General features: G+C 48.3%; 1 protein-coding gene across 1 annotated transcript in view; it reads left to right on the plus strand.

Moving 5' to 3' along the window:
• The first annotated feature begins 3,293 nt into the window (after window positions 1–3,293).
• The window catches only part of cdh17 (cadherin 17, LI cadherin (liver-intestine)), a 147,574-nt gene continuing 132,449 nt past the window's right edge, over window positions 3,294–18,418 (plus strand). Inside the window, exons 1-2 of the mRNA XM_038809032.1 lie at window positions 3,294–3,533; window positions 8,226–8,296. Coding sequence (XP_038664960.1) covers window positions 8,294–8,296 — 3 coding nt within the window. The 5' untranslated portion in view covers window positions 3,294–3,533; window positions 8,226–8,293. The remainder of the gene's footprint in view (window positions 3,534–8,225; window positions 8,297–18,418) is intronic.

The following is an 18,418-nucleotide window of genomic DNA, read 5'->3' on the forward strand; positions in this document are numbered from 1 at the left end:
AGCTGTGAGGCAGCAGTGCTAACCACTGTGCTACCATGCCGTCCTCATAAATTTAGAGTCCCCAATTCTTTTTTTTAAATTAAGGGGCAATTTAGCCTGGCCAATTCACCTCTCCTGCACATCTTTTTGGATTGCAATGTACTGTGAAAATCTCCTAGTCACCACACTCCGGCGCGTGTTCGGGTACACTGAGGGAATATTCAGAATGTCAAAATTACCTAACCCCATGTCTTTTGGGGCTTGTGGGAGGAAACCGGAGCACCCGGAGGAAACCGACGCAGACACGGGGAGAACTCCATACAGACAGTGACCCAAGCCGGGAATCGAACCTGGGACTCTGGTGTGTGAAGCAATAGTGCTAACCATTGTGGTAGGGTGCTCATTCCCATGGCTGGTGCAGACTTGATGGACCGAATGGCCTCCTTCGGCACTGTAAATTAATAATCCTGTGGCCTTCAAAGCCCCTGGCAGGCATCCCCTGGGGCCGGAGGGGCCCGGCTTACCTGTCGGCATCCTGTTCCGGGCGCTGACCGTGAAACGCAGGCTCATCAGAGGGGTGGAACGCGAGGGAGCTGGTGGTCATCATTGCCATTTCATGGGACAAGTCCAGGTTGCTACCAACGCCTTTCCTCCATCGTGTTGACACCCTCGGCAATGCTCCTCAGTGACTGGGACATGTTCTGCAGCGTCTCAACCATGTCCACCTATGAATGGGACTGGCTCCGCAGCGCCTTGGCCATTTCCATCTGAGTGTGGGACCTGTCCCGCAGCACCTCATCAAGGTAAGCCTGGTACTGGGTCACATCCCTCTGCCAGCCGGACATTCTGCCCAGACCCTCAGCCATGGCCGTCACTGACTGCATGATGCCTTGGACACCCTCACTAATGGTGTCAACATCGTACACCAGGCTCTCCACTTGGTTGCCACCCAGCAGTGTTGGCCTTGGTGCTGCGCATTGCCGGAGACATCTCCTGTGCCCGTGGCCTCTGTGAATCCTCCAATCGGCTATGGACCTGCTGGAGTGTCACTTACACTTCCCTCTGAATGTCCTGACCGCTTCCTATCATCTCCATCAGCTCCGGGTACCTCTGTTCCAGGGGCACAGCGTCAGGCTGGGATCCAGCTGGGTCCTGGGATCCAGCAGTCCACTGACTGCTGTCTTGCCTGGGGTTCCTGCCTCCACCTGATGTATATCAGCAACTGTGTGGTACTCACTATATTGTGCCCCAGAAGCTTGTCCACTAACATTCCTACTGAGGTGTGTGTATCGGCGCTGGTGGAGGGTGGGGATGACAGCTGTGATGCAACGATCATGTCTTCTTCCCCTCCGAGGTGGTCTCCCTGGGATGCTGGAGAGGGGCTGCCCAGGATGGGTTGGCGCTGTCGGCTGGATGACCTGCGGAAGAATGGACATGTGGTCAGTGGGAGGGATGGGTCAGTCAGTACGCCAATAGCAACTCACGTTTGACAGATCCTCCGGGTGGAGCCTGATGGTTCCTCCCTCTGTGGCATCTGCCAATCTCCGCGTGGGTGACTGCCCTTTCATCAGCCACACTGATCACCACCAGGGCACGCTCCTCTAAGGAGGTGTAGATGCTTAAGTCTGGCACCCCCGCGACCAGTCTGGGCTCTCTCCTGCCGATTGTAGGAGAGCTTTCCTGAGGAGACACAGAGAGGGCATTGTTAGCCACACGCATGGTTCACAGTGGTGGGGGGGAGGGGTGTATGTGTGAAGGAAGGGTTGGAGGGATTGAAGGGAGGAAGAGGTGAAAGGAGAGTTGGGGGTTGCATGGAGAGTTGGGGGGGTGGATGCTTGCGTGACGGAAAGGTCTTGGCGATGGGGGATTTCTACTCACTCGTGCTGTCTGGTGTAGGTAGTTGATCTTTTTACGGCACTGGAGCCAGTCCTGGAGCTTACAGCTGCTGTCATCCCATCCCAGGCAGCATTGGCTGCCCTGTGGCTGACCTTCCGGGGACCTCTCGGAAGAACAGTACAGCTCTCCTGCCTCCACCGCCTCCAGGGAGACTCCCCAGGGTCAGCGTCCCTGAATCTTGGGCCCGGTCTCTCTGGGCGCCATTGTTGCAAGCTGACTGCGTTGACTGAGCAAGTGCTGCTTAAATGCTGCTCGACGTTGTTAACGGCGGGCTGGCGAGCCCGGTGCTGTCGAATCGGCTGGCGAGCCTTCATTTTACCGTGCCGGGGTGGCACGGTACCATACCGTACCATGCCAGGGCGGCAAGGTAGCATAGTGATTAGCACAGTTGCTTCACAGCTCCGGGGTCCCAAGTTTGATTCCTGGCTTGGGTCACTGTCTGTGTGGAGTTAGCAACATTCTCCCCTTGTGTGCAGTGGGTTTCCTCCGGTGCTTCGGTTTCCTCCCACAGTTCCACAGATGTGCAGTTAGGTGTATGGCCATGATAAATTGTCCTTAGTGTCCAAAAAGGTTTAGATGGGGGGTCACTGGGTTAGGGGGATAGGGTGGAGGCACGGGGCTTTACGTAGGGTGCTCTTTCTAAGGGTCGGTGCAGACTCGATGGGCTGAATGGCCTCTTTCTGCACTGTGAATTCTGTGGTCTGGCGAGAAGCCTGTGGGGCCTCGCTAAGCAGACCAATTAATGTTGAATAGCGTTTGCCGGCCTCGCTGGGTCGATGCGTCGGGAAGCTCGCGGCAGTTCCTGCTCGCTCCACACTTAGAAATCTTTCCAGAGGATTACGTCCTTTATCTTTTGAGTTAAACTAAACCTATTTAGCCGCCTTCTTCATGTCTCCTGGATTACTAAAGTTACCAAAGTGGATAACCTCATATTTACCCACATTATGCTGTACCTGCCATACATTTGCCCACTTACTCAACTTGTCCAAATCACACTGAAGGATCTTTGCATCCCTCTCACAGCTCATCCTTCCCACCCAGCTTTGTGTCATTTGCAAATCTGTAGATACTATATTTAGTTCCCTCATCTAAATAATTGTATATACTGTATATTGTGGGATAGCTGGGGTCCCAGCAACCGATCCCTGCGGAACCCCACTCGTCACTGTCTGCCATTTGAAAATGACCTCTTTATTCCTCCTCTTTGTTTCTTGTCCACCAACCAGTTTCCCTAGTCATCTCAATGCACTACCCCCACATAAAAGGAGTTGGTTTGATTGTCATTTACACTTCGAAGAAAAAGTGCAAATTGTGTTTGTAAAACTTGGAATAGTTAGTAGTATGGAAATTCAAAAGGGGCATGGCAGCAGCAAAGGGGCGTGTCTTAACATTGCTTGAATATTTGTACTGTGGGGTTTGGCAAATTTTGTAGTTTGACTGTTTGCTGCACCTTTGTAATATGACCGAAACACGGATCTTTCCATCTCGCTTGTTAAAACACGTCAATTGTATTTATGAGTTATGGACTGAGTAAATCATTAGCTGCAATAAAGTGACGGTTAAAGTTGTCAAAAGCCTACTTGGTATCAGCTCTCGTTTGGTTACTTCAGTCCCTGAACCACAAGGGATAAAGAAAAGCCAACAACTTTGATTGACAGGTAACTGAAACTTTTCTTTAAATATTGCAGCTGGTGTTTGTGTGAGATATGAAAAAGTAAGATTTGCTGTGAAGTAGTGTTTGAACTTGCCGGGGCTGACTCTGAGACACAGCCCTGTATCAGGGTGAAGTGTTTTCCAAAGGGCGTCGATCTTGCTTAATGTTCTACAGTTGACAGCTGGTGGCAGGCTTTTATACAACAATTTACGTTGCTTAAAATAATATTTGTTCCTGTTTTGGACGAAAACAGCATTTTAAAAAAATCATTTTATCTAACACACTGTAGAAAGTAATAATTTCACCAATTTGTCTTGGTGATATCTTCAGAGATCTTTTCCGAAGAAAATTATTTCCATGCAGTCTTGTGACCGATTTGTGGTTTTTGTTCAGGTTCAGACTAGGTTCATTGATTTGACTGCCAACAGAGGAGGGAATTTTTGGAAAAAAAAAAGAATTGCTAACAGCTCTTGTGTAACGTAAAAAATGATGACTGTCTCAGATTGTTAGTGAGACCCACCCAATTAATACAACCTGTTACAATCAGGTCCTGACAGGTTCAGAAAAGCTTGCTGGGTTTCTGCAGGACTCCTATAATCATTTATGTATGAATGTACCATCATTAAATGGCGCTGTTAAGCAAGTAGCACTCTTTATAAATCTACTCATGAGGTGCAATAATATATTGAAATAGTTCTGTTTTTTTAATGTCTTAGAAGCAAATAGCCTGCAAATTATTCATATGCTATTATGGTGCAAAAATAAGCAGGTTACTATCTCCCATAAAATAGCAGACCGAAGGACTTGTACAAACATTGAACACAAAGGTGCAACTGTGTTAGGACAATATCGTACAGAGTAATTTCCGTGCAACAGATTCAGTAACATGATTTCAGTTCTAATGCTGTCACTGTTTTGAATTGTTTCTCAAAATGGCCTAGGTTTAAATGTTAAATAATTTGTCAGGGAACCTGACTTTGTTGATTGATTGTTTAGAAACTGTGTAAAATGTAAACCAATTGTGTACGGATGTATGATAGCTTTTCTGAATGGGAACTAAAGGGTAGCATAAAATTTGCCAACTATTAACACTGGCAGGACCGGCCCTCTGGTATGAGACAGTGAAGGGTGGAGGTGTACACAATTTATTAATTTGTTATTTATTTATTAATTAAATGCAAAGCTATCATGTCGTGAATCTTGATTTTGGTACTTTGACAGAAGGGAAAGCAACATTAGGATTAAATAAGATTTCTGTTTTGAAGAAAATCAGATTAATCTTCCCCAACTCATTAATTAAACTGTGTGCTCAATGCCACGTGTTAGCTATTTCCTTAGTTAATTTTTAAATAGATAGAAAAGCAGGCTGGTTTAAATATGGACTTCAAACCTCTGCATTCCCAAAGAAATCCGCACACTGAGGCAGTCCACACACACATCTCATTGTGATTTCATAGAATCATAAGATCATAGAATTTACAGTGTAGAAGGAGGCCATTTGGCCCATTGAGTCCACACTGACCCTCGAAAGAGCACCCTACTTAAGTCCACACCTGCACTCTATCCCTACCTAACTCCACCTAACCTTTGGACACTAAGGTATTTATCATGGCCAATCCACCCTAACCTGCACATCTTTGGACTGTGGAAGGAAACCGGAGCATCCGGAGGAAACCCACGCAAGACACAGGGAGAACGTGCAGACTCTGCACAGTCACCCCGAGGCCAGAATTGAACCTGGGTCCCTGGAAATGTGAGGCAGCAGTGCTAACCACTGTGCCATCGTGCCGCCTATAAAAGCAGTATTCACTGAGACCTGGCAGCAGTGACTCCAAACTGTCATTCTTATCTGGAAAATGGTACACGGGCAGTAATCTAAAGAGATCCGAAAGATGGATTTGGAAATTAAAAGAAGAAAATAAAAGACGATACATAACAGGTTGGGTGGAGTCTCCCACTTTGAGACTAAATACTGCGGCAGGGATGCGAAAGGGAACATTGGAGTGTTTCCGGCTATGGAGGTTGACAAGAAAACACGCTAATTGTTCTGGCCCTGACCTCATTAATTATGGACCGATTGAACTCAAAACTGCAAATTCACATGGCCTGAAACTAATATCTGGTTCTCTCGCCATATTCTCTCGACTTGGAGGAGATTCCACTCATTATGCTTTGTCCAGTTCCCCAAATCTGCTCTTAAGAAATAGGTAATCAGTTTGTCATGCTTTGAGCTAGGTCGTGTGGCTACGTTCAGATTTCCATAAACCTCTTTGTCCATGAAATGAAAAAACTGGAAATCGCTTATTATCACAAGTAGGCTTCAATGAAGTTAGTGAAAAAGCCCCTAGTCACCGACATTCTGGCACCTGTTTGGGGAGGCTAGTACGGGAATTGAACCGTGCTGCTGGCCTGCCTTGGTCTGTTTTAAAAGCCGGTATTTAGCCCAATGTGCTAAACCAGCCACTTACCCCATATCCCACTGCCCCATGTTTATGCACAATTGATTGAAGAGTGAAAGCATTGATCAATTTGCTTGGTTAACGTCCTGTGGTAAAGGGAAACCTGTTATTGTAATTAAATCCGGCCTCCTTGAAATAACCAAAAGACAATTTTGTAAAGTAGCCATGCCAGTTGATTCTGTCGACATGTGGCATTCCAGATAGTGCTCGGCCTGTTGTGTGAGTACTTTACGTAATGTTGAAGAATCCATACCACAAAAATGAATTGCAACTGTCTGCTTTCATTGTGTGATGAAATAGCTGGGAATTACAAGGCAGATTTTTTAGCAATATTAAAACACATCAAACTGAAGGTCAGGCCGTTCACAAATAGTGGTGGTCAGACAGGGTAACTGACTTGTAACACAATGCCAGTGATGTACTATTCTTGATATTGATATCAAGTGTATATTTGTGTTTTAACTTACTGCATTTGTTACTAAATAATCAAAGTAGATGAAACGTGAATTAAATTGTTGAATTGAGGATGATGTAAAACTAATCATAGTAGATGAAATGTGAATTAAATTGTTGAGTTGAGCATGATGTAAAAATTGGAGGAACATTGGTCCATAAATTCAGCCACAAAACTGTTTCTCAGGAGCGAACTCACCCCAATATGGCGAGAAGGAAATGTACATGCATTTCTGCTGGAAATTGGAAAAGGACAAAAAAAAAAGGCGCTGATCCACTCCTAAAGCAGGCTTTGGGTCTTTTGCACATCGAGTAAGGATCTAATTCCTACTTGAGGTCTCCTCTCCAGGATTGGTTTACCTTGAAGCAGCCAGTGATTGAAGCCAGCATTACTGGCTGGGGATCCATCCATTCGCATTTCCTGTCAAACATGAAAGATTTAGCTAAATGTGGAACCTCTTCCTTTGTCAACCTTCTGCGATTCTCAGACCCCTGTCCCCAGTCCAGTTTGATTGTGGACCTGACTGCTAGGCCCACATCTCAGCCCAACCCCCAAACCCACACAACTGAAGTCCATTATTGACTAACTCTCTGCCGATTGCCGCTGCATCGATACCTTCATACAGGCCTGTGGATCAAACATCTGTGGTGTCTCAGGCCTCATCATTCAGGCATCAGGAATATTCCCTGTACCCCATGTGCGCTCAAAAATGGGCACACCCAAATGCCTGGGCATTGACTCTGTCCACCTTCTGCTCATGCCCTTTCTGCTTATAATTCAGCTGCATCACTGACTCATTGGTTCCATATTTCTGGTGTACTGAACACGGGTATTTATCCTTAGTTATAAACTATATGACATTATTTGGCGATATCCCTACAATGTCCTTCAGTCCTGTGTCTAAGTTCACTCCACATCACTTCATTCAGTGGAAGGGCCTTCACTCCCATGCATATTCATTGGGTGCACGTAGCACGTGTTAGCACTGTGCTTCACAATCACCAGGGTCCCAGTTCCATTCCTGGCTTGGGTCACTGTCTGTGCGGAGTTTGCACGTCTACCCGTGGACTGCGTGGGTTTTCCTCCGGGCCCTCCGGTTTCCTCCCACAAGTCCCGAAAGGCGTGCTTGTTAGGTGAATTGGACGTTCTGAATTCTCCCTCAGTGCACCCGAACAGTGCGCCGGAATGTGGGCGACTAGGGTCTTTTTCACAGTTACCTCATTGCAGTGTTAATGTAAACCTACTTGTGACAATAATAAAGATTATTCAGGATCTACCACTCTTCCTAAATAATTCTAGCTTGTGTATCTTTATATCCATCTTTAAAAGCCTCTCTGCATCTCAACCCTCTCCTAAAACTTGGTCAATCCCCCTCAAGTCCCTTCACTTTGTCTTTGTTCACCTCAGCAGCTTTGTATACGGTGGAGTGATATTGAAATTGTATAAACATAGCACGATCAGTAGTTCAATAATAATAGGGTAGATAGTCATCTTTTGCACCTGGCTGGTAATAATTTCTGGCAAATGAATACATACCTGTTTCAGAGCCTGTTTCATTTCCTATCCATTTATTCCATAGACTGGAAAAGCGGGCTCAATCTATAAAGAGGTCCATACCATCAACTGGAAATGGCAACCTTCTCCAATATTATTTCAACTAGTGCTCGCCAATAAATTATCATGTTTATGTAGTTTTTGGCGTAGAGCTTGCAGAAATTGTTTATACGATCCTAATGAGTGATGGTAGAGATTTTTTATTATTTCATTTGTGCCCATGTTACAGGTACTGAGATATCATGAGGACGTCCAAATACCAGTGCCAATGGCAAACTGCTTTTATTTTTTATTGCAATGGTAGTTTTCACATTGCATCAGTTTTACTTCATAATTGTATTATTAATTAACATTTAATATCGCTTAATGTGAGTTGTATTATGTATTTGGGTGGAATTATGTGTTAGCGTTCGAACGTTCTCAGGATTTTATGCACCAAATGAGGTGGCCGATTTCCAGTTTCCAGTCATGTTTCTTGCACAAATATTACCGAATTTGCTTCTTCCACACTTCACACTGGGAGCCAGGAGGAGATTGCTTAACTGAATTGAATTCAGAGACAGACTTCTTTGTTCAAACATACAGGAAGGCGGCAATTGAGAAACAGTTTGCCTGAGGAAATAATTTAAAAATCCAAACGCATAACAACCAGCTGCTGGGATAGCTCATTGGGCCCCACCAGCTTGGACACTATTTCTCTTTTAAGATTGCTTATGTCACCTTTAATTGTCCTCCAGGCAAAGAGCAGTCGCATTTTATCAAACCCTGAATTTATTCATTGGTGGAGAATCATCATAGAGCTTGCTGCAAGTTTGAAACCATAAACATATTTATGTGTACCACCCTAGAAGACCAGCAAAAGCTGCTCCCACTGTTAAAAAGCGCGTGATAACTCTTAAAAAAACAGACCTATGGCATTCATAAACAAGTTTTGCAAGTGGCTCTTCCACAAGCTAATGTCAATAACAGGTTATGTAGAGATAACCATTAGTCAGTGAATTATACAGGACAAAGTATTCTCCGAACAATACATTTTGGAATTTGCAAGGCACCAGGCTATTCTGAACCTGGGTAATGTGTAATGAGACAGGATTAGTTAAAGACGTCATTGTTAAATGTTGTTCTAGTCAAGGATGATCATAAACATGATAGAACTTCACATTCAGCTCAAGAGTGAGAAATATGGGTCCTTAGCTAGTATCTTAATTTAAAACAAGGCAATTGCAAGGGTGTGCAAAACAAAGTAGAGGTTTTATAGGAAAGATGGCAGTGCGGAGGCAGTGACAGATATTTGAGGAGATGGTTTCATAACTCACAAGATAGATACAATCACTGAGAAGAACAACTACTAGATAGATGCACCACCAGAGGCTAACATGGAGGCTAACAGTGGAGTCAAACTGAAAGAAAAGATGTGCAATGCTGCAAAGATTGATGGTAGTGCAGGAGATTTGAGGGGCTGGTTTAGCACAGTAGGCTAAACAGCTGGCTTGTAATGCAGAACAAAGTCAGCAGCACGGGTTCAATTCCTGTACCAGTCTCCCCAAACAGGCACCGGAATGTGGCGACTAGGGGCTTTCACAGTAATTTAATTGAAGCATACTTGTGACAATAAGCTATTATTATTAACGTTGGGAACATTTTAGAAACCAGTAAAAAATGACTAAATTAATAAAGAGGGAGAAATTAGAGTATGAGTGAAAACTAACAAAAATATAGTAACCCACTGTGAAAGCTTTTACAAAGTAGATAAAAATAGATCTATCAGGCTTGAGGGGCCTGACTCCTACTCCTAGTTCTAAAACAAAAGGAGTAGCTGGTCCCTCAGAGGGTGAGACTGAAAATAGTAATGAAAAGTTGGAAAATGACAGAGGCTTTGACAAGTATTTTATACCATCTTCACAGCAGAAGACACAAAAGGCATCCCAAGAATAGTAGAATACGTAGAGGCAAAATGGAGGAACACCTTAAAATAATCATACACTCGGGAAAAATGTAATGGGAAAACTAATGAAATTCAAGCATGACAAAGTCCCTAGGTCCTGATAGCCTGCATGCTGAGGCCTTAAAAGAAGGTGGGTGCAGAGATAGTGGAGACATTGGTTCTAATTTTCCAAAATTCCTTAGGTTCTGGAAGGTGACAGTGAATTGGAAACCCACAAATATACACAAATATATATGTCTGTTAATGGAAGGAAGAAGAGAAGAAAGAAAGTATGAAGCCATGGGTGAGACTTTACAGTCCTTCCAGCCAGTGGGATCTTCCAGACCTGCCGAAGGCAATGCCCCGTGGTGGGTTCACTGCCAGCAGGGTGGCTGAGGCATTCAAAACTCTGTAGGCTTCAGTGCGACCTGTGGATCTCACTGCGAGGCAATGGTGAGACCCTTCCATTGCCAGAAAATATGCTGCAGTAGGCAGGAGTGGCCTGGCCCAATAGGTCAGTTCGCCTAATGTTCATCATTCAGAAAATGCTAGAATCTATCAAGGTAGTAGCAGGGCATTTAGAAAATCAAAATACAATTGGGAGATCATCATGTTTTTGTGAAAGGGAAATTGTGTTTGACAAATTTATTAGAGTTGTTTGAGCATGTTACAAAACAAGTTGGATAAAGGGAAACCTGTAGATGCAGTGTATTTGGATTTCCAAAAGATATTTGATAAGGTGCCATCAAAAAATGAGTACACGAGATAAGAGCATATGGTGCTCGGGGTGATATATTAGCATGGATAGAGGACTGGCTAACAGGTGTTTGGATAAATGGGTCATTTTCAGGGTTGACAAACTGTAACTCATGGAGTGCCATTGGGGTTAGTGCTGAGGCCATAACTAGTTATAATCTATGACTTGGATGGAGAGACCGACTATACTGTCGCCACATTTGTTGACGATAGAAGGTAGGTAGAGAAAGTAAGTTGTAAAGAGGATACAAAGATTTTGAAAAGAAATATACATCAATTAAGAGACTTAATTTGCAGATGGACTATAATTTGGAAAACGTGCGATTTGTTCACTCTGTCAGGAAGAATGGATAAGCAAAATATTATTTAAATAGATAGAGAATATAAAATGATCATAGAATCCCTACAATGCAGAAGGAGGCCACTTGGCCCAAGTCTGCACCGACCCTCTAAAAAGCACTCCACTCAAGCCCACTTCCCTGCCCAATTCCTATAACCCCTTAACCTAACCTACACATCCCTAGGCACTAAGGGCCAATTTAGCATGGCCAATCCACCTAACCTGCGCATCTTTTGACCGTGAGGAAACTTTCCTCCAGAGGAAACTGGAGCACCCGGAGGAAATCCACACAGACACTGGGAGGAAGTGCAAACTCCACACAGTCCCTAGCACTGTGAGGCAGCAGTGAAAACCACTGTGCCACGTTGCCGCTCATGGTGTAGTACAGAAGGATCTGGGTGTCCTTGCACATGAATCACAAAATTTCAGCATGTAGGTACAGCAAGTAATTTGGAAGACAAACGGAATTTTGCCCTTTATTACAAGGGGAATGGAGAATAAATATAGTGGCATCTTGCTTACACACCACACAAGGCATTGGTGATATCACATTTAGAGTACTGTGTACAGTTTTGATCATCTTACTTAAGGACAGACATACTCACATTGGAAACATTTCAGAAAAGTCCACTAGGCTGATTATTGTGAGAAAGGGTTTGTCTATGACGAAAAGCTGAGCAGGTTGATTTTGAGAATTGATTAAAACATACAAGATTCTGAGGGAGCTATCTGCAGGTTTGAGACTTTGCCAGAAAGGAGATACAGAGCTTCCCAGTAGAGCCGGCTTCCACATTGCTGGAGGAGGTGCTGGCGACAGGGGGACTGGAGAAGGGGGTAGAATCGGAAGTTTACGGGGCTATTTGGAGGAGGAGAGGGGCGCCGCTGGATGGGATCAAGGCAAAGTGGGAGGAAGAGTTAGAAGAGGGTATGGAAGAGGGTTTCTGGTGTGAGGTGCTCTGGAGGGTAAATGTCTCCACCTTATGATACAGCTGAAGGCGGTGCATAGAGCACACCTTACAAGGGCAAGAGTGAGCCGGCTCTTTGACGGCGTAGAAGATGTGTGTGAATGTTGCGGGGTGGGGGGGCCCGCAAACCACGTTCGTAAGATTTGGTCCTGTCCAAAGCTGGCACATTACTGGAAGGAGGTTTTTAGGGTTATCCCTAAAGTGAAACTGGATCCGGGCCCTTGGGAGGCCATATTCAGCGTGTCAACCAGCTGGGGTTGGAAACGTGGCGCGGAGACAGATGTTGTAGTCTTCGTCTCATTGATCGCCCAAAGGCGGATCCTGTTAGGGTGGAGATCAACCCCTCCACCCTGTGCCCTGGCGTGGCGGGAGACCTGCTGGAATGCTTGACACTTGAAAAGGTCAAATTTCAACTGGGCGGAAGGATGGAGGGATTCTACAATTCATGGGCATTATTCATTATGCCCTTTCGAGAATTGGATCACATCGAACATTGGGGGGTGAAGGCTGGGAGGGTTGGGGGGGGAGGGGGACTGTATGTGTTAATGGTGACTATGGGTGATTCCTGATTCCTTTTTGTCATTTGTTTATGTCAACATGCGGGCCAATGTTTGGGGTTTGGTGGGAGGATGGGACCGTTGTTATTGATATGGGGATTGACATTACATTTGTCACTGATTATTGTTCATAGTTGGGTGTAAATTTGGGAGAAAATGTGAAAAAGGAGAATAAAAATATTTTAAAAAAGATTCTGAGGGTGGCTTAACAAAGTTGACATTGTGAGGGTGTTTCCTCTCATGGAAGAATCTAGAACCAGGGGACACAGATTCATATTGAGGAGTTTGCCATTTAAGATGCAGATGAGGAGGAATTTCCTCTTTCATAGGGCGCAATTCTCCACTGCCCACGTCGGGTCGGAGAATAGCTGGAGGGCCTTCCCGACAATTTTCACGGCCTCCTGCTATTCTCCCCCCTCCGGCCGCCCCCCCCGGGGCTGAATACCGCGGAGTTTACGGGCGTTTTCACGGCCGCGATCATACCTGCTTTCAGCGCTCGTGAAACGGCCGCAAAGTGCCCGTCCCGGACAACCATGGCACCGATTGGCACGGCCGTGCCAAGGGTGGCATGGGCATGTGATTGGTGGGCACCGATCGCGGGCAGCGGGTCCGATACCCGCGCACTATTGTTCTTCCGCCGCCCCGCAGGATCAGTCCGTGGGGACGGCTGAGGGGCATGACGGCCCGCGCATGCGCGGGTTTAATGCGTCTGCGTGATGACGTAATCCGCGCATGCGCGGTTGACGTCATCATGCGCGTCAGCCGGCGTGACGCTTGGCGCGCGGACTTAGCGACGGTCGCTAAGGCCGCGATGCCGTGCCTCACGGGGCCCCGCTGCTAGCCCCGCCTGGGGGGGAGAATCGGGTCCCGGGAGGGGGCGCGGAGGCTGCCGTGAAACACGGCCAGTTTCACGGCAGCCTTTACGACTCGCCGCATTTGCGGAGAATCGCAATGTCAGCAGCTTGCTGGGTTTGGATTGCTGTTAGATTCCGACGTGCATTGCAGAATATATGATGGTTGAACCACTGAGTGTCATTTACATGCCACCAGACAGCTTCCCACATGGAATAAGCGGGGAGCAGCATCGGCCTTTGGAAATTTAAGTGGCCTTTTACTGCCCATCAACCTTCAGGTATGCACATGGACTTGGGGCTTGATTTCAGTTCTGGGTCAGGAACTCCACATCCAGATAATTGCCACATCCCAACCATGCACCACATCTGCATTGTTTATGAGTTGCAATCTTCAAATGTAAATGCCCTACCTGGGCTGGCAGTGAGCTCCGAGCCAACTCGTGGGTCCCAGCATTGCCAGAGGTGGAAGCTGCCCGCAAAATGTAAAGGCAGACAGCAGCCTTGATGGGCCTGCTACTGCTTCACAAACGAGAGGACACAGTACCTCGGAGGGCTAGCAACATTACTGTATAACATAATGAACAAATAGACGACTGAAAGGTACAGCAGAGCCGCATACAAAAAAAGTTCCCAGGGACCGAAAATTTTTCAACATGTGTAAAAAAAAAAACCTTTAACTTCTGCGCACACTGAAGTCAGTTCCCACATTGACAGTTTGGCAATTTACGAATTGAAAAATCACCTCCCGCACTTCCCAGGCCCGCTACATGTTCTTCAAGGGGGCTGACAGGCTGTTAATTTTGTGACAAGCGGATTCCTGAAAACCCACCCCTGCGCCCTCACTATTGAAAATTCTGGCACATCCCAGAGGGTGTCAGGAAACGGGACATGCCATCCAGGAGCGTTTCAAAGTGCATCTGCTGTAGTTCTTGTCCTCTCAAGCAATGCAAATCTAGGGTTATGGGAGGGGTCTAGGACATACAGTCCTGCTCTTTCCTGCACCCAACAGAGAAAAGCTAATTCAATTGGCTAAGTGAGGGTGGCCTTTGAGGTCACAGCATTGTAACCAATCCGTGGGTAGGTTAGTGATGGTTAGTGGGAAGCTACAAGGGGGACACCTGGGGTTCTATTGAATGTATATGCCCAAATTTAGCGAGGTGGATTTCGTGAGGTGGGTTCTATGGAATATTCCAGACCTGGACAACGAACCGACCGGCTGATAAGGGGGGGGGAGATTTTAATATGGATCTGGATCCTAGATTGGACCGGTTGTGCCCTAGGTCCCTGAAAGTATGGCTATGGCGAAGGGGTTTTGGGGGTGGGGGTGTTGGGGTGAGGTTTCAGAGGCTGAGGGCGAAAGAATTTTGTACTTCTTGCACTGCACCAGGTGTACGCTGGGATTGATTTCTCTATTTAGACAAGGCATTGCTGGTGGGGGAGGTTGGATTGGAGTGTTCGTGGTCTCTGATCACATGCCGCACTGGGTGGATTTGCGGGTGATGCAGGGGGAGGCTCAGTGGCCGTATGGAGGTTGGATGTGGGGTTACTGGCAGACAAGGGGGCCTGTGGGTGGGTGAGGGTGGCCATCTGAAATGATGTGGAGCTGAATAACACAGGGAGGTTTCTGCCTCCATGCTGTGGGAGGTGCTGAAAGCGGTGGTAAGGGGGGGCATTTATATCGATTTGGGCACACAGGGAGAGAGTGGAGTGGGCTGAGACGCTGAGGGTGGGTGGAGGACACAGTGGTGGATCGGAGATATTCTGTGACTCCTGAGAAGGCCTACTAAATGAGAGGCAGAGGCTTCAAAGGAGTTCGGGCTGGTGTCTACTGAAAAGGCGTTGGAACAATTGCGTAGAGCCAGAGGGGTGATTTATGAGTATGGGGAGAAAGCCAGTAGGATGTTTACGCATCAGCTGAGGAAGCAGATGATGGCGAGCGAGATTGGAAGGGTGAGGGATGAGATTGGCACAGTGTTATCGGAGCCAGAGTGGGTGGGGTTTTGGGGCTTTTATCAGAGGTTATATAATTCGGTGCCTCCGTGGGGGTTGAAGGGATGAGGCGGTTTTGGGACAGGTTAGAGTAACCGAGATTAAGGAAGAGAAATGCAGGGATTGGGGGCACTGATTGGTCTGAGGTAGGCGATGGATTGCTTAGGGCAATGCGGGCGGGGCGGCCTTGGGCTCGTGTGTTCCCAGTTTAGTTTATAAGAAGTTTAGGTTGGAGCTGGGGCCCTCGCTTATTGCGATGTATTAATGAGTCGATGTGAGGGAGGAGCTCTCTCTCATGGGTGATGCAGGCCCTTGATATCGCTCATTTCAAGATAGACAAAGACCCATGAGCAGTGTTGCATTTTTACTGTCCAATCTCGCAGTTGAATATTGGTGTTGGTGAAGGTGCTGGTGTCGCAGATAAAGGAGGTGTGTTGGAGGTGATAGGAGAAAACCAGACGGGGGTTCGTGAAGGGGGCGGCAGCTGGCGGCAAATGTACGGAGGCTGCTTAATGTTATTATGATGACCTCGGAGGGCCAAAGATGTGGAAGTGGTGGTGGCAATGGCACGGAGAAGATGTTTTGATTGGGTTGAATGGGCGTATCTGCTTGAGGTGTTGGGTCAGTTTGGTTTTGAAGGGGTTTGTGGATTGGGTTTGGCTGCTGTACACGGCGCCTACGCGAGTGTTCGGACGAACAAGCTTAGTTTGGGATTACTTTCAGTTACACGGGGGGACGAGGCAGGGGTGCCCGCGCTCTCCACTGCTCTTTGCCGAGTAATAGAGCCGTTGGCAATGGCGTTAGCGGGTGGAGGGCAATTGAGTTGGGGGGGGGGGGGGGGGGGGGGGGGGGGGGGTGGGTCGCGCACCGAGTTTCTTTGCAACAGATGACCTTCTGTTGTGTATATAGGGGAGGCAGTGGGGTAGTGGTATGTCACTGGACTAGTAATCCAGAGACCCAGTGAAATGCTCTGGGGACCTGGGTTCGGAATCCCACCAGGGCAGATGATTGAACTTGAATTTAATAAAAATCGGAATTAAAGTCAAATGATGACGGTGAAACCATTGTCGATTGTTGTAAAAACCCATCCGGTTCACTTATGTCCTTTAGGGAAGGAAATCTGTTATCATTACCTGGGGCGGGATTCTCCCCTACCTGGCGGGGCGGGGGGTCCCGGCGTAGCAGAGTGGCGCCAACGATTCCGGCGTCGGGCCTCCCCAAATGTGCGGACCATCTCCGCACCTTTGGGAGCCAAGCCCTCACATTGAGGGGCTAGGCCCGCGCCGGAGCGCTTGGCACCACCGACTGGCGCCAAAACCGGCACCAGCGGCCTTTGACGCCCGCCGCCGGTGCTGGCCGAAAGGCCTTCGCCTGTTCGTGCTATGCGCCATGGTGACGTCAGCGGCAGCTGCATTGTCAGGGGCATTCTCTTCCGCGTCCGCCATGGTGGAGGCCGTGGCGGCGGCGGAAGGGAAAGAGTGCCCCCACGGCACTGGCCCACCCGCCGATCAGTGGGAGCCGATCGCGGGCCTGGGCCACTGTGGGGGCACACCCCGGGGTCGGATCGCCCCACGCCCCCCCCCCAGGACCCCTGGGACCTGGTCGCGCCGCCGATCCCGCCGCCACCAGAGGTGGTCCAAACCTCGGCGGCGGGAGAGGCCTCCCAGCGGCGGGACTTCGGGCCAGAGAATCGCCGCAGGGGGCTCGCTGCTCGGTGCGGATCGTTTCCCGCACCCTCCAATTCCCTGGTGGTGGAGAATTTCTGCCACTGCTGGGGCAGGATTTCCGGCGGGGCCCCGGGCGATTCTCCGACCCTGCTGGGGGTTGGAGAATTTCGCCCCTGGTCTGGCCTACATGTGACTCCAGACCCACAGCAATGCGGCTGACTCTTAAATTGCCCTCAGTGAATGCGTAACAAAAAATGCCAGCGGCACCCACATCCCATGAACGAATAAAGAAAAAAAAAATATTTCGGACCCAGTTGGGAGCTTTGATAGGAACATGTGGGGATGTGAGAATCGCGCCCTGTCGCCCCGACACTGGCTTCTCCATTCTCCGGCGCCGATTCTCAGGCTCCGGCGGGATTCCCGCCGCAACCGGTCGGAGGGCCATTGACAGCCCACCCCCCCCCTCCCCGCCCCCAGCGTTTCTCTGGGTCCCGATGGGCTGATTGGCCGACGAGTTTGGCCGGATTACTCCGGTCCCACATGGCGGGACTTGGAAGGTGAGTCGGTAGGGGTCATCCTGGAAGGGGGGGGAGATCCGTTCCCAGGAAGGTGGGGGGGGCACGGTGGCCTGGCCCGCGATCGGGACCTGCCGATCGACGGGCAGGCTGGTTCCGTGGGGGCCATTTTACACTCCGCGCCGGGCCCCTGTAGGGCTCCACCATATTGCCCGAGGACCAGCGTGGAGAAGGGAACCCCTGTGGATGCGCGGAAATGCGGCAGCCATTGCATGCCTGTGCAAACTCGCACCGGCCATTCCGTGCCGGCTGGAGCTGCGGGGATCACTCCGGCGCCAATCTAGCCCCCGAGGAAGGGGAGCATTCCCCAGTATCTGGGACAATTGACGCCGGAGTGGTTGGTGCCACCTTTCACGCTGGCGTGGGACATAGCTCCATTATTAGAGAATCCTGCCCGTGGATTTTGGGAGTTTGGCCATTTTTCGGGTTACAAGCTGAATATGGGGCAAAACGAGGTGTTCCCAATTAATTGCACCGGGCCAGGACAGGAGGCTGGGGGGAATTGCCGTTTCGGACGGTGGGGGGAGGTTTTCACTATCTTGGGCTACAGGTGGCGCAGAGTTGGGCCCAGCTAGTGGAGTGAATGAAGGTGGATTTCAGGAGGTGGGATCTGCTGCCATTGTCTTGGGTAGGGCGGGTACAGATGGTGAAGATGACGGTACTGCCGAAGTTTTTGTTTGTATTTCGGACCTTCCTGATTTTTGTTCCAAAGCAAACTTTTCTGTGCAAGGGCCACATTCAGAAATTCACAATTTTTAAAGGGCCGCATAGTATATTAAGTAAAATAATTAATAT

The sequence above is a fragment of the Scyliorhinus canicula genome, chromosome 10, assembly GCF_902713615.1.
Source record: "Scyliorhinus canicula chromosome 10, sScyCan1.1, whole genome shotgun sequence".
Taxonomy (NCBI): domain Eukaryota; kingdom Metazoa; phylum Chordata; class Chondrichthyes; order Carcharhiniformes; family Scyliorhinidae; genus Scyliorhinus; species Scyliorhinus canicula.